This window comes from Mus caroli, unplaced genomic scaffold (genome assembly GCF_978045245.1).
Source record: "Mus caroli unplaced genomic scaffold, Mus_caroli_1 scaffold_6, whole genome shotgun sequence".
NCBI classification, from domain to species: Eukaryota; Metazoa; Chordata; class Mammalia; order Rodentia; family Muridae; genus Mus; species Mus caroli.
In genome coordinates, this window is record NW_028227261.1 from 74,248,160 (window position 1) to 74,262,247 (window position 14,088).

General features: G+C 39.1%; 1 protein-coding gene across 11 annotated transcripts in view; it reads left to right on the forward strand.

Annotated features, from left to right (window-relative positions):
* Positions 1-11,703, forward strand: part of Mpdz (multiple PDZ domain crumbs cell polarity complex component) — a 147,356-nt gene extending 135,653 nt beyond the window's left edge. For all 11 annotated transcript variants that reach the window (XM_021161141.3, XM_029476874.2, XM_029476876.2 and 8 more), the window contains 8 exons: positions 2,317-2,403; positions 3,585-3,675; positions 4,771-4,814; positions 5,579-5,701; positions 6,828-6,932; positions 7,499-7,611; positions 8,439-8,562; positions 10,455-11,703. In XM_021161141.3, coding sequence (XP_021016800.1) covers positions 2,317-2,403; positions 3,585-3,675; positions 4,771-4,814; positions 5,579-5,701; positions 6,828-6,932; positions 7,499-7,611; positions 8,439-8,562; positions 10,455-10,601 — 834 coding nt within the window. In that variant the 3' untranslated portion in view covers positions 10,602-11,703. The remainder of the gene's footprint in view (positions 1-2,316; positions 2,404-3,584; positions 3,676-4,770; positions 4,815-5,578; positions 5,702-6,827; positions 6,933-7,498; positions 7,612-8,438; positions 8,563-10,454) is intronic.
* The last annotated feature ends 2,385 nt before the right edge of the window (positions 11,704-14,088 follow it).

Sequence of the window (14,088 nt, forward strand, 5' to 3'; positions counted from 1 at the left end):
GTAAACCTTTAAGTACACAAACATCTTAACATGTGTTCTTTCAGGTTTCTTTCTGGATTTATGCTTATAGCTTTGTAGTCTGTCGTCTGAGACATTAGGAAGCCCCCACAGGCCCCCCCCCCACAGCATCACAGGAGGCAATGTTTTCTTTCTGTCCTTTCCTTTTCAACTGCTTCATGACCCCTTTCTAGACACAGCACAATTGGTGTTTTGTCTTGTGACGCCAAGTGGCAGAATTTCCCTCTGCTTCACACAAGGGTGTATGTAGCCCAGTTGCCATCTGACTCAACATCATTATCCTATTTTAAAGTTGGAGGAAAACTGTCCTCCAGTGGATTATCCTCAGCACTGAAGGGAGCTTAATATAGACTCACCCAGCATACCAACACTAGAAATTACTCTGACCGTTAAAGGCTACCACCTGGCATCACTTATACTAGGTTTTTAATGTCCCTAATTCTGTGACATTTTAATACAGTCCCTCATGTTGGGGTGATCCACAACCGTAAAATTATTTTTGTTGCTACTTAATAATTGTAATTTTCCTACTGTTTTAAGTCATGATGTAAATATCTGCTATGCAGAATAATTGATGTGTGTGCCCCCTGTGAAAGGGGCGTTTGACCCCAAAGGGGTTGCAACCCCCATGTTGAGAACCAGACTTTGTTCTTTAGTTCATTTTACACCATGAAGTAGGTTTCCTCAGAAGAAAGCTCACCATGATGAACCATTCCCTTTGGGAAGGTGGAGTCATCTTCCTCTGAAAATATCCTGTGAACTACAAAATACTCATCAGGACCACCCCTCGTGGGAGGTAGAGTTTCCCTGTTAGGAAAAGGTCCAACTTCTAGAGAAGACTGTGTTATCAGTAAGGTATTACTTACTGCATTGTCTCTTGTTGCCTGATGTTTTGTTTGTTTGTTTGTTTGTTTAACCTGGAGTTTAATTCCATATAGACTTGAAAACGCCATCATGGTTCATTTCCCACATCTGGGTTTGAGTCAACACGAGTCTGTATATGTTGGCTCCACAGCTAGTAAGGCTGCTGGGCCTTGCTGATAGTAGGAACCTCTCAGATTGGACTCTCAGATGCCTTTTATAAGTTGAGCTTCACCTTAAACTCTGCAGTTTGGATAAGATCTGGCACTATCATTAATTAATAGCTATCATTAGTTATTAATGGGACACACATTAAGCCTGTTATCTATTAAAGTCATCAAAACAAAGTGACTAGAATATTTTTTTGTAGAGGTATTAGTGGGATTGGTGTTTGAGACAGAGTCCTGCTGTGTAGCCCAGGCTATCCTGGAACTCACTATGTAGCCTAAGCAGGCCTGAAACTCACAGTGACCTACCCACCTAACTTCCTGAATGCTAGGAAGCCATGCCTAGCCTATAACCAGAATTCTTTAAGGAAGAACAGCTTCCTCTTGGAGATAAATTAGGAACAATTGTTAGCAGTATAAGACTGAGGGTTCTCACAGAAAGAGAGAAGCAAGTCTCATTGGGATAACATAAATGGTTTTAAAGTCAGCTCAGTCAACCATTTTTAAAAACTAAGTCAGGCAGTATATAATAATAGCCATAAACATGTATGTGTTGTGTGTTTGGCTAGCTCCAAATTGTCACTGTCTTGTCTAAAGTTTTTTTTTTTTTTTTTTTAAAGAGATGGTCTTTAATATACAAATAATTTTGTACATAAATTTTATTGAAGGGGTTTTAAAATAATAGGAAAGCTGTCTCTAAAAGTGCAAGGTCTCAGACAGCTCCCTACATTACCTCCATTATTAGACTACACTGTGTTTCTTACCTAGAGTCGGCTCTTAAATGCCTGCAAGGGAATGGCAATTGTAATGTTACAACTGTAGGAGTATTTATTTATTATGTAGTAGGTATGCTCAGCCACCGTGCATCAAGGAAATGTGGCTGAATGACTTTGAGTTTCTTTTCTGTTAAGAAAATGTAAGTTGTATTGGTAGTGGTTTTATAACTTTTGTTTGCATTTTAAACCCAGGGTATGGCTGGCTCATTTGCCCTTAAATTATGGTATTTCTTGTGAAATTACTTAATTCTCAATTTCTGTTTGTTTTGATAGGAATGATCTCCATGTAAATTGTGGAACACTGAAATGGACACTTATGACTGCTATATTACTATTATTCTTATGAGTTTAAATATGTAAATATTTAAAAACTTGTGATTGCCCTGTCTTATGGAAATCACAAAAGGAATGAATATGCCTTTAGTTTTAGCTGTGTTTTTCTAAGGATGATTATAGAATTTTGTTTTAATATTTTCACAAACCATCTCCATCAGTGTTCCCTAGGTGCAGTGGCCCTGGAGGTTGGAAGAATCAAAGCTGCCCCATTCCACTCAGAACGGAGGCCTTCTCAAAGCAGCCAGGTGAGTAGTTGTAGAGTTTGAAAAGAAAACCAGTCCACATGAGAGAGGGAGTTCAGAGATGTCCCCAGAGAGTCTGCAGGGTCACAGGCACAGGTCCAGCCCTCTAGCAATGTGCAACCAAGTGTAGAATTTGACAGGGAAGAGGAACCAAGTGTAGAGTTTGACAGAGAAGCAGAAGAGAAAGAAACATTGCAGGGAGGACCACTGCACCCTGAGCGTGCTAGACAATTTGGAGACATTTTGTTTCCAGCAGTTTTCTTCCACAGTCTCAGAAGTTAGCCACCTAATCAGTGTAGGCTAATCCAGTCAAGGGGGCATACTCGTAAGATACTGTCACACAAACATCACTTAGTATTCAACTAGAAAATTCCAGGTAGGTGATTGCGAACCATCTCTGTATTGTAATACTGATGGGCTAAGGAGATAGTTCGTTCAAAGTTGGCATAAGGGCTTAAGTGAAATCCCCAGAACTCATGAGAAAGCCAATTTTTATGGTGCTTTCCATCCAAGTTCTGGGTTAGTAGAGCAGCTTGCTGCTTGTTGACCTGCTAGCTTAACCCCATTGGCAAGTCCCAGGTCCCAGTGAGAAACCCTGGCTCAGAAAGCAAGGTGGGTGCATCTTGAGGAAGGTATCTAAGGCAGACCCGTAGCCTCCATATTCATGCATGCTTATATGCACATGTAGACCTCACACACACACAAATACAATGAATTCATGGTTCTTGGCAAGCTTTTCTTCTTAGTATTATCTTCTGATACAGAAACTCAGTTTCATGAGTCTGTTCAGAAAGACCATTTACTGACTTCCTTAATTACTGCTGTTGGCCCTTGTTATACAGTTTTAAGCCCTAGGTATTGTGTAGTAGTTTAAATTCAAAGAGCCTTGAAAGAGATTATGAAAGACTACTAAAATTTTTCATAGTTTGAAATCAACTTCAACTATTCTCCAGTCTTCAAATTATCCTCAATTATATATGTCATCAATCCTTAAGACAAACAAAAGAATCCAATAAGTATGCTTAAGTTGCCTTTAAAATTACCAGATGCCCCTGTTGTTTAACAATACTGTTTAACAGTGTTTCACTTTAGATGAGATAAACACATGGAACTGTGGTATACTTTGTACTTAGGGGAATTATACATTCCCATGCTGCCTGTGTAATAACTGCCATATATTTTAGGTGAGTGAGAGCAGCCTGTCATCTTTCACTCTCCCACTTTCTGGAATAAATACATCAGAGTCATTGGAAAGTAACTCGAAGAAGAATGCATGTAAGACTGGTTTTCTCTTCTCCTCTCCTCTCCTCTCCTCTCCTCTCCTCTCCTCTCCTCTCCTCTCCTCTCCTCTCCTCTCCTCTCCTCTCCTCTCCTCTCCTCTCCTCTCCTCTCCTCTCCTCTCCTCTCTTCTCCTCTTCTTTTCTTTTCTTTTCCCACTGAGCCACTTTTCCCTCTTAGACCATCCTGTATCCTAATGTAGATAGAAACCATGCACTAGCCAAAGTCCAGACCAAACGGAGGCACTTATATTTGCCTTACAAGTTGTAGATGCATCTGTAATTTTTCTCTTATGATGCAGGTCAGTTATTTGATTTTGTTCCTTTTCTCTGTTGAATGTAACTCCAGTAAATCAGAAAACACCACTGAGCAGTCTTCTTTTCTTCCATGAGATTACAAAAAATTTGAGAAAGTCAACACAACCCTCCTGTGTTTTAATTACATGCAATCATGGCATAGACGACTTCTGGCTTTGTGCGTTGGTTGAGAGATTTTCAAATTGAAGAAACTCGCCATATGGCAGTCTCTATTTGCAATGTGACTAATATTCTAGAAATTTAGACACTTAGTGCATAGATTTTTTTTAACTCATCCATAACTATTCCTCCGAGCTGTGTGAGCAACTTTCTATCCGGAGCATATTCTGTTCTTAATTCAGTCGGAGTGGATTGTACAGTTATATAATCAGAGCTGAACCCATAGGGAAGAACGGTATGGCATGCACATTTTTCTGCTTGAAGAAATAGAGTTCTGAAGCCGGGCGTGGTGGCGCACGCCTTTAATCCCAGCACTCGGGAGGCAGAGGCAGGCGGATTTCTGAGTTCGAGGCCAGCCTGGTCTACAAAGTGAGTGCCAGGACAGCCAGGGCTACACAGAGAAACCCTGTCTCGAAAAACCAAAAAAAAAAAAAAAAAAAAAAAGAAATAGAGTTCTGTGTGAGCTGGATTTAATTATGTGCACTGCTGATAACCAAGTGTACCCTTTTGAAAAAGGATACCCATGCAGTGCCATCCAGCTTCATGCATTGGCTAAAATGGGAATATGCATAAACGTATTTTAACAAGCACATCTTATCTGCTTTTGCCTTTACAGTAGCATCTGAAATTCAGGGACTAAGAACAGTCGAAATAAAAAAGGTAATTTGCTATCTTGCAAGGCATTTTTGATTGTATTTTGTTGAGTATTTTATAGTGCCCATCTGAAAAATACATATGTACATTGTAAGCAATGGAAATGGTGTAGTTCTGTCATTGCCAAATTTCTTAGCATAATAAAATTACTTATATTTCTCTATATTTTAATGAGTAAACTATTTAAGTTATTTATTCATTATTTATATTTTATACTGTCAAAGTATTATTCTGCCCTTACACAGAATGATTCTCTGCGTCTCACCTCTTGTACTGATGAATGAACATTAGGACATACGATTTTATAGTCATGTGCAAGAGAGACCGCAAAGGCATGGTTTGCTGGGACTGTGATATAGCCTTCTCAGCACTGCATGCCATCAGTATGTGCTTCATGTGCACTGCAGGCCTCTGTGAGACCCTGCCAGAGCTTGGTGGGCTCAGTGCATGTGTTCCAGGCCTTGCACTAGGACTTGTGATGTCCTGAGTGTGAATGTGGCCCTATCTGGTTTCGAATCTTGTGGTCCTCTTGGTTCCCGAGTTTGCCTGCCTTTTATCAATCTCAACATGATTTAGTATGTATCAATTGCTTCACTTTCCAAACTGACGCTTCCCCCACCCCCACCCCTTAACTCCCTATGTCAAATGAAGTATTTTTCACCCTCATACCTAGAGGATCCTAATTAGCAATAGAATATTGTGTGTCAATGAACAAACAAAAGGTCGGTTTAGAATACTGCTTTGACCCAAGCATGTGTGTTCCATGGCAGGGGCCTGCTGACTCGCTGGGACTCAGCATTGCTGGAGGAGTGGGCAGCCCGCTCGGAGATGTCCCTATATTTATTGCAATGATGCACCCAAATGGTGTTGCAGCTCAAACCCAAAAACTCAGAGTAAGTTTTCCTACTAACTGTAGTGGCTCTAGCAAACCTAGCAGGCGTTTCCACCTCTCAGCCTAACCACCTACAGCCAGGAGGTTCTCAGGGTTTCAATCTGCCTTTAAACAGTAAGCCAAGTCATGGATGAGCTTGCTTTAAGTGAAAGATCAAGAACAGCAAAAGGGAATATGATGTGATCAGATGCAAGATTTAAGGACATTGCAACTTTGGAACCTATTACAGAGAAAACAAAGTGTGTTCAGAGCACAGTGCAGAAGGAAACTTCTTTCATATGTATTGTTGGTTTAAATGCTGACTTGACCATACCAAATTGGAACATGTTCTTTACTTAATTATAAATTTCAACAAAGTTTAATGAAAATATGACTTCATATGTAAAGCATACAGATTTGCTTCAAGGTTAAGGGATGGCCCAATGCTGAACCATTCTGTCAACCAAGTACACTTTACTGCAATAACTTGGCCTCTTGGAAGGAAAACCTTTTACGCCCAAGCTGTAAACAAGATATCCAAAAGAACCATATCTTAGATAAATAGCTTCAAGTTTGGGGATAACTCAGCACTTGTAAGTTTATGATGGACACTGAGAAACTGATCGAGCACCATAGGTTCAATTCACTTCCTATGAGACAGCAGCGAAGACTTAAACTGGGCCATAGGACTCTCTTGCAACTACTTGGCTCTGTCACAGGACAAGTAAGCATAGTGTCTTCCAACCAAATTTGATTAACTGAAGTGGACACTGTGCCAATTTGGCTTTGCTGCCCTTAGTTTGCCAACCTCTGACTTATGGTCTCATCTAACATGGTGTTAATGTCCAGAGAAAACCTGGCTTGCAAACGGCACTGCTACTTTATGGTTTTAATAAGTAATATCTTTCCCAGGAGAAAGAAGGACGGGGGACCAGGGAAGAGTGAGTTTTTTCTCATCACTTTTCCTTCCCCAGAACTATCAACTCCATCTCACCTCTCTCTTTTGAAGTTGCTTCTTAGATTTGAGTTAGTGATCTCCTGCTATATTTCAGAAGCTGGTGGCAGCTTAGGTGCACTGTGAGTGGTCTAAGACCACATTAACCTGTCAGCCCCAGCCCTCCTCTGCATGCTGGCTACTTGTCTTGCAGGTTGGAGATAGGATTGTCACCATCTGTGGCACATCCACGGATGGGATGACTCACACACAGGCGGTTAACTTGATGAAAAATGCCTCAGGCTCCATTGAAGTACAGGTAAGGCTTTATCCCAAGCACTGTTCACAAGGTAGGTAGCCTGAGGACACAGGAGCTCTGGTGCTAGATAAAATCAATTCACTCTTCTGCTACTGGTTTACTTAATATATTCCTTGAACGACAGTGATTAAATCGAGCGCTCCAGGAAAGCATTACGAAACACAACACATTCTGTATCATTTCATCCTGGTGCCTTCATTATTTCATATTTTATATCTAAAGGGAAAAATACAGTACCTCTGCAGCCAATGACTGTTAGAATCCTGTGTGCTCTGTGAGTAGCATGTCTTCTGAAATCTCTGAAAAAATAGTTGCAAATGAAGTCATGATTTGAAAACAAAGGAAATTGTAGAACTTAATTTAGGATATTTTTACTGTCTGCACATTTAAAAGGCACCTGGGCATTGTGAAGTGTCTTTGTTTCCAATAGTGTCCTAATCATTTCAGTGTTTAAGCAGTCAGTATAAGCACTCATTTTAATCTAAGTCCATTTTTTGGAGCAATCTTTTGGGATCTCTCAGGCGAGGTGAATATACAGTTTCTCCTTTCACTGTGCCCACACACAGGTGGTTGCTGGAGGAGATGTGAGTGTGGTCACCGGTCATCAGCAGGAACTTGCCAATCCTTGTCTTGCTTTCACTGGGCTGACATCAAGCAGTATATTTCCGGATGATTTAGGGTGAGCAATATATTATCGGGGTATGTCATTTTTTCCTTTCAAACCAAATTGTTGAGAAAATTGCAGTCTCTGTCCCATGTTCCTGGCAATCACCCAGAGGTAAAATAAAGGGAGAGGGCGTATAAAGTAGAAAGTGCCAATGCTTCTAGTCAGCTTGTCAGTTGGGTGGGTTACACACCACTGCCTGATCAGAGATGACTAGATTATAAATAGTTACCTAGTTAGGAATAAGTAGATTATAGAGAGTTACCTAATCAGAGATGACTAGATTATAAACAGTTACCTAGTTACAGACGGGTACATTAACACCATGCCTGCTCAGAGATGAGTAGATGATTCTAATCAGACATGAGTATACTACAAACAGCTGTTCACCCTACTACACTTTCTGGGTTTTCAGTTTTGATATTTTTGAGAGGACATCTTGCTCTTCTTCATTGAACTGTGATTAAAAATACTGAATATATTAGAAAACACACTAAATATAAAAGAAATATATTAGAAAAGATAAAAGGTAAAAGGGGGCACATTTAAATTTTCAAGTTATTCAATGCTGCCCGTATCTTGTTCACAGTTGACTTTCCTGTCTGAAGTTGAGACTATCATTTATGATCCTACATTGTGGTCCTCTGAACTTTCATCCCCTCTCAATAAACTGAAAAAAGAAGGAGAGTTTCTGTGATATGAAAGCATTCAATAAATAGCATCTTTCTTATCTGTAACATAGAGAATATACTATCTGTAGTTTGAATCAGGTAAAGCACAAAGCACAGAGCCAAGTCAGTGTGTGTGTTTGTGAACTTTTTTTCTCCTTTCTTTTTCTGTAGACCTCCACAGTCTAAGACCATTACACTAGACCGAGGACCAGATGGCTTAGGCTTCAGCATTGTAGGCGGCTATGGCAGCCCTCATGGAGACTTACCAATTTATGTTAAAACAGTGTTTGCAAAGGTAAGCAAGCTTACAAGGTTTACCCATTCTGTTCCTTACTAGACATTAATTAACACTGGTCAGCAGCTAGCTTATTAGTTTAAGGCCTGAGGTGACGCCAAATGGTTAACATTGATATTTTCTTTTGAAATCTCTGCAGGAACAGGTTATTAAATGTTTTTACCCTAATTGAGGTTTAGTTATGTTTAGAGAAAATTAGTTCAAATTGAAACTCCATGGAAATTCTCAGTGATATACATGAGACAATCGATGCAGCCTGTCCTCTCTATTGAATAGAAAGTCACACATGATTATCTTTTGAATATGGACTTTCATGATATATCTGCTGTCAAGAACTTGCATGTTTTCCTCTGTGTTCTTTTATAGTTGTGAAATCTAAAGTAGGTACAGAAAAATACACAAAATTAATCTCACATTATGACTAGGGTGTTTATACATTAATTTCATTGAAAAGAGAAAAAGAATCGAGGAGTAGTGAGCAGCCCTGCTGTCTATAATAAAGCATTATTTGCAATCCAGGGATTCAGTTACTTTTGAAAAGAAAGCTCTGTGTATAGTTGTAGTCATCCACTGAACTATCTTAAGAATGTTTAGAATAAGAATAAAGAGACTGTAATTCTGATGAAGTCATTAAAAATAATAGAAATGCATATAATGATTGGTAATGTGTTGTTAAGACCTATTTTCAAAGACTACAAAATTGAACAAGGTTTCCTGCAGAAGAAAACTCAGAATCTCACATTTTACAGTGGAAAAGAACAGAGTGAACATCAGGCCTGTAAAGATTCCACTTGGGCTCTTTAAATGCTCCTTTATGTTATGGAAGTTTCTATTATTTTAGAAAAACACTACTATTTTCAACCAATTTAAAGTGCTGTTCTGTGGCATACTAGCTGTAGGCTTAATTTGTAAGTTTTTTTTTTAAAGTTATTGGTATATCCAAAAATACAGACAGCATTTGCCAATGAATAGAAGCGCCATGCAATCCTTTTCCTCGGCCTAGGAACAATTTATTTAAGGCATGCTAGTTAGAACATATTTTAAGAATTTCATCATTATATGCTCCTCATTAACTCTTCCATATTTTTAATCTTATATTTAATTGCATAATTATCGTCTATGTACATGCCTAAGATGGAGTTCTTTTTTAAATAGTGATGTCTGTGTTTAATCATAATTATTTAGAGCCTATAGGAATAGGAAGACTCTCTTTTCCCTTGCAGTAAAAACCAAGACAGCTTGAGCAGTCTTTCTTTGCAAAGCTTAGAAAGAATGACACTTAGCAGTGCTGGGGGGCTTGTGTCTGAGCTGTATGCTGGGATGGAACTCGGAGCCTGACTGATGCTGGACAAGCACTTCATGAGCGGAGTCTCCCCAGACCAGCACTGGCTTTTAAATTCTCACTCTGCTTTACCCTGATCAGCCTCTATGTGGGCTTTCTGTCTCAGCAAACCTGTGGACTCTCGAGTCTCCATAGCTTTGTTTGATGAGGCTGCTTTTGTTCCTCCCTGATCCTTTGTCTTTCTGTAGGCCCTCTTTACAGTCTGGAAAAGCCTCCATTTCTATGAAATCATTCCTGCTAGGCAGATGCCCAAATATTCTTTATTAATTTTAGTTGCCATGAATTGCTGTGCTAAACAACCAAAAAAAAAAAAAAAAAAAATTCCAGCTACTCTGTTGACTGCTAACTTCACTACCAGATTGGAATGTCAGTGTTAAACCAATTTGGAAGAAGGACCTCTTTTTAAAGTATGTTCATCATGTCTGATGGTATGGGGCACCGGGAGCCATGTATGTGTACATGCAGAGAAATTTGCATTCTTGTTTGGCTCTTTTTCTTTGTGTGAGGCTGAGTTCTTTCAGAAGTAAATAACCCCACTTTATAATTGCAGGGAGCAGCAGCAGAAGATGGGCGTCTAAAAAGGGGCGATCAGATCATTGCTGTCAATGGGCAAAGTCTAGAAGGAGTGACCCATGAAGAAGCTGTTGCCATCCTCAAGAGGACAAAGGGCACCGTCACCCTCATGGTTCTCTCTTGAAGTGACTGCCAGAGCTGAAGCAGCCCAGCCACTGTAACAGAGTGGACTTGTTTGTGTGCTGTGTTGGTCGGAGAAAAACTACAGGGGGGCGAAAAACAGAGTGTTTGCTACTCACAGCCAAACATCATTTTTCCTTTACTCTGCATTTCATGGTCATCTACTCAAAAAGAAGAGATATTTGCATAGATAAACCTCAGTTTTATCTCCAAGATATCTAACAATTTAAGGTCATGTGGACAAATTATTATATGCTCATCTTGTTAGTATGGAAACAAAATGATACAAAGTTAGCCAATTAGGATAAAAGATGGAAATTTAGAAAAAAGAAGACAGTCTTGAGTTTTATAGGACTTCTTCAATCCAGCAGTCCAAAGGAAGAAAAGAAAGTGCTTGCAATACTTTTGAATAGTCTACTGTTTTAAAATTGTGACATACTGGTTCTACTTACCTCTAATGCATATTTTTCTGCTAAAATTGTTTAGCAGTCCTTGTAAGCTTTAAAAAGAAATTGTGTTTAGTGCATATCTCGGTGTTTGTTTTCAGTTTTAACCTGCTGTATTTTCATGTTGTTATAGGTAAAGTGCTGATGCTACCCTGTGTTGGCTAGAGTTCTAGGAAACATCCATGTAGCCATGGGAGACAGAGAAGGAGCCTAGAATGTTCTAATGCTGATGTAGCAGACTGATACTACGTGGAAAACATGTTACTGTACCATGCTATTGTTTTTCCATTAGTATTAATCTTAATGACATAGAAAAAGACAGTGTGTTAGTAACTATTTTGGTTGTATGCCATTAGTAAATTGACAGAAAAATGAAGGGGGTTAATGAAACTTCATCTCACTGCTGTATATTAACATCTTACAATACAATAGTTTAAGACTGAGGGAAACAGATGGGGCTGTTTACTGAGACAACTGGTGAGGAATTATGTGTTCAATCCCATTTTAGAGCGTGAAACTCCTACATTAGAATAGATAAAGTCACTTTAAATACTATCTATATTTGTAACAGAAGTCGTATACATATATTTTATTATAGCATTCTTGTGTAAATGCAGAATTAAAGTGAATAAATAAGTTTCTGTGGTGCACAACAAACAAGCAGATGCTGTCTTTGTTTTTTATATTGGGAAAAGTGTTATAATTCAGGACTTACTGTTTTAAATTATTGAGTCTCATCATAGATGCAATTAGAGCTCTGGACAACATCCTTGTGGAAACCTTGGTGTTTTTCCCTCCATAGCGTCTCAGGGATTCACAGGCTTCTCATGAGCTGAGGAAGATGCCATAGGAAAAGGGGTGTTCTGCTTCCAAATTGGCTTTTCAGGGATGCTACCAGTGCAGTAATATTATTGTTAGGTCTGTAAAGAGCTGAAATGCATCCGATGGAAATTATCTTACTGAATAAGGCCCATCTGGATGGAGGGCAGAACAAGAAAGCTTTGTCTGCGGGTCCTGTCTTAAATTAGCTAAAGAGAGTGCATTGTCTCATTGTCTCTTGCTGGGTTTTTTTCTTTTTTTTTTAAATGATAGCTTATTTTATTGAAAAACCTTGAGTTCATTTTTTTTTTAATTTTTAATATTTTTATTACATATTTTCCTCAATTACATTTCCAATGCTATCCCAAAAAATATAGGAGAATATTTTTATATAGCCATCCTGTGAGTTTAGTTGTCCATGCAAAACTGAAAACAAATTAACCAACATGCAGGTTGTAACAAGTCTTCCTCCAGTCCTTGTCAGTTGAAGTAATTGGCTAACAAAATCCATCTCACTATGCTGGTAGCCCATTGGCTTTTGGACATCTTTTAATGACCCTCTCTTGTGAAGGTATACCTGCATCCTTCCATAGGATACTGTGGATGCTGAACTTATCTGCTTCTGCAAGTTAGAAGTTAAAGAGATTTTAATAGGGAATACTACTATCAGTACTGGGGAGAAGCCAAGCAATCAAACTGTTGTTCAAGACAGCATATCAAAGTCACACACACACACACACACACACAAACCAGGCAAGCACATGTCTTCACTTAAATAGTGTTGTTCTATGAGTCCATATCCACCTGAATCTCAGAATATAATTTAGAAATAGAGTCTTTGCCACTGTGGTTAAGGCCTGGCTATATTAGGATGGGTCCTGTCCTCTGATTTCAACAATCCATCTACATGGAGAAGATGGCCATGTGAAGATGGAGGCAAAGACATCAGCCAAGGATTCTACAAAGGGAAGGATCCAATCACATGAAGCCCTTTATGGGGAGATCTTGATTTCAAGTTCCTGACCTCCAGAACTGAGAGAACCTTACTTTCTTAAGCCACCAATTGACAGTACTTTATAAATTAATCCCTAGGTAATTAATAAAATATGAACTACCATGATGCTGTTATTAAGACACATGAGGAAGAGGGCTAGGCGATAAAATTAAAAAGGGAACAATTTCATCCTGTCAGAGATGCAGCAATATTATATACTTTCTTTTTTTCTGTATATATGTACTTCATGAAATGGAAGAACATGCTTTGCTTAGGCCAAGAGTTTAAAATTAACGTTGCAGCATTAGGGTTGTGTATGATACAAGACAATGGATTGCCCACGAATTCAGTGCTATTGTTCACTTAAACTGGAGACCACCACTGATTTGTGGTGCTGTTCCTCATTACTAGCCAGGGAATAGTTATAGCAGTAATGATGTGTTAACTTCACACAATCCACTTGTAGCATCGGGAGTAGTAAGGAGTATATAATCACACCGTGAAACTCCTGTATCAGAAGACGGAGTCATGAAGGAGAAGACACAAAAAAGAGGTCCTTTTTTGTTTTCACCCTAAGAATCCTGAGAAAGCAGATGTTGACAGACATGAAGAGAGGAAGAGAACTCTTCCCTTGTCTGAGGTAGATGGCATTAAGCCTGCTTAGATTTACTCAGGTAGTTTGTTGTCTGGATGCCAATGCCCCTCTTCAGATCTCAGAGTGAAGCTGAGAGTTGAAAGGTTGCCTGCAGAGAGACAGGAGTGGGCTTTGTGCTCTTGGTGTGGGAATGTCAGAACTCTCATCACATGCTTTCCGCAGCCCTGCTGTGTTGTTTCCAGTTCATGACAGATCAGGAATGCATTTGATTTGTGCAAAGATGTTCCTGGACTTTGTCTACTAGGAATTAATGTTAAACTTTGCCCTTTGAAAGGGAGCTGTTTATATGGCTTCAAGAGATAAAAAAAAACAAAGCTGTTGGTGCCAAGAAAACGTCTATATAAAAGTACGAAACCCAGGGAAAAGAACTATACTTAAAGTGATTTCTGTGTGCTTTACTTTGCAGCTTTTCTTGCCACAAGATGCAAGTATTTATAATTGTCCATTTCATTGTAAACTAAAGACACAATATTTGTGTAGGCATTTGACTGTAAGCCAAACACTAAAAATTAACAGTAGGCCCTAAAAGAAATTCTAGCAGAAAGGTAAGTGTGTGGTAATAATCTCACTATCATCC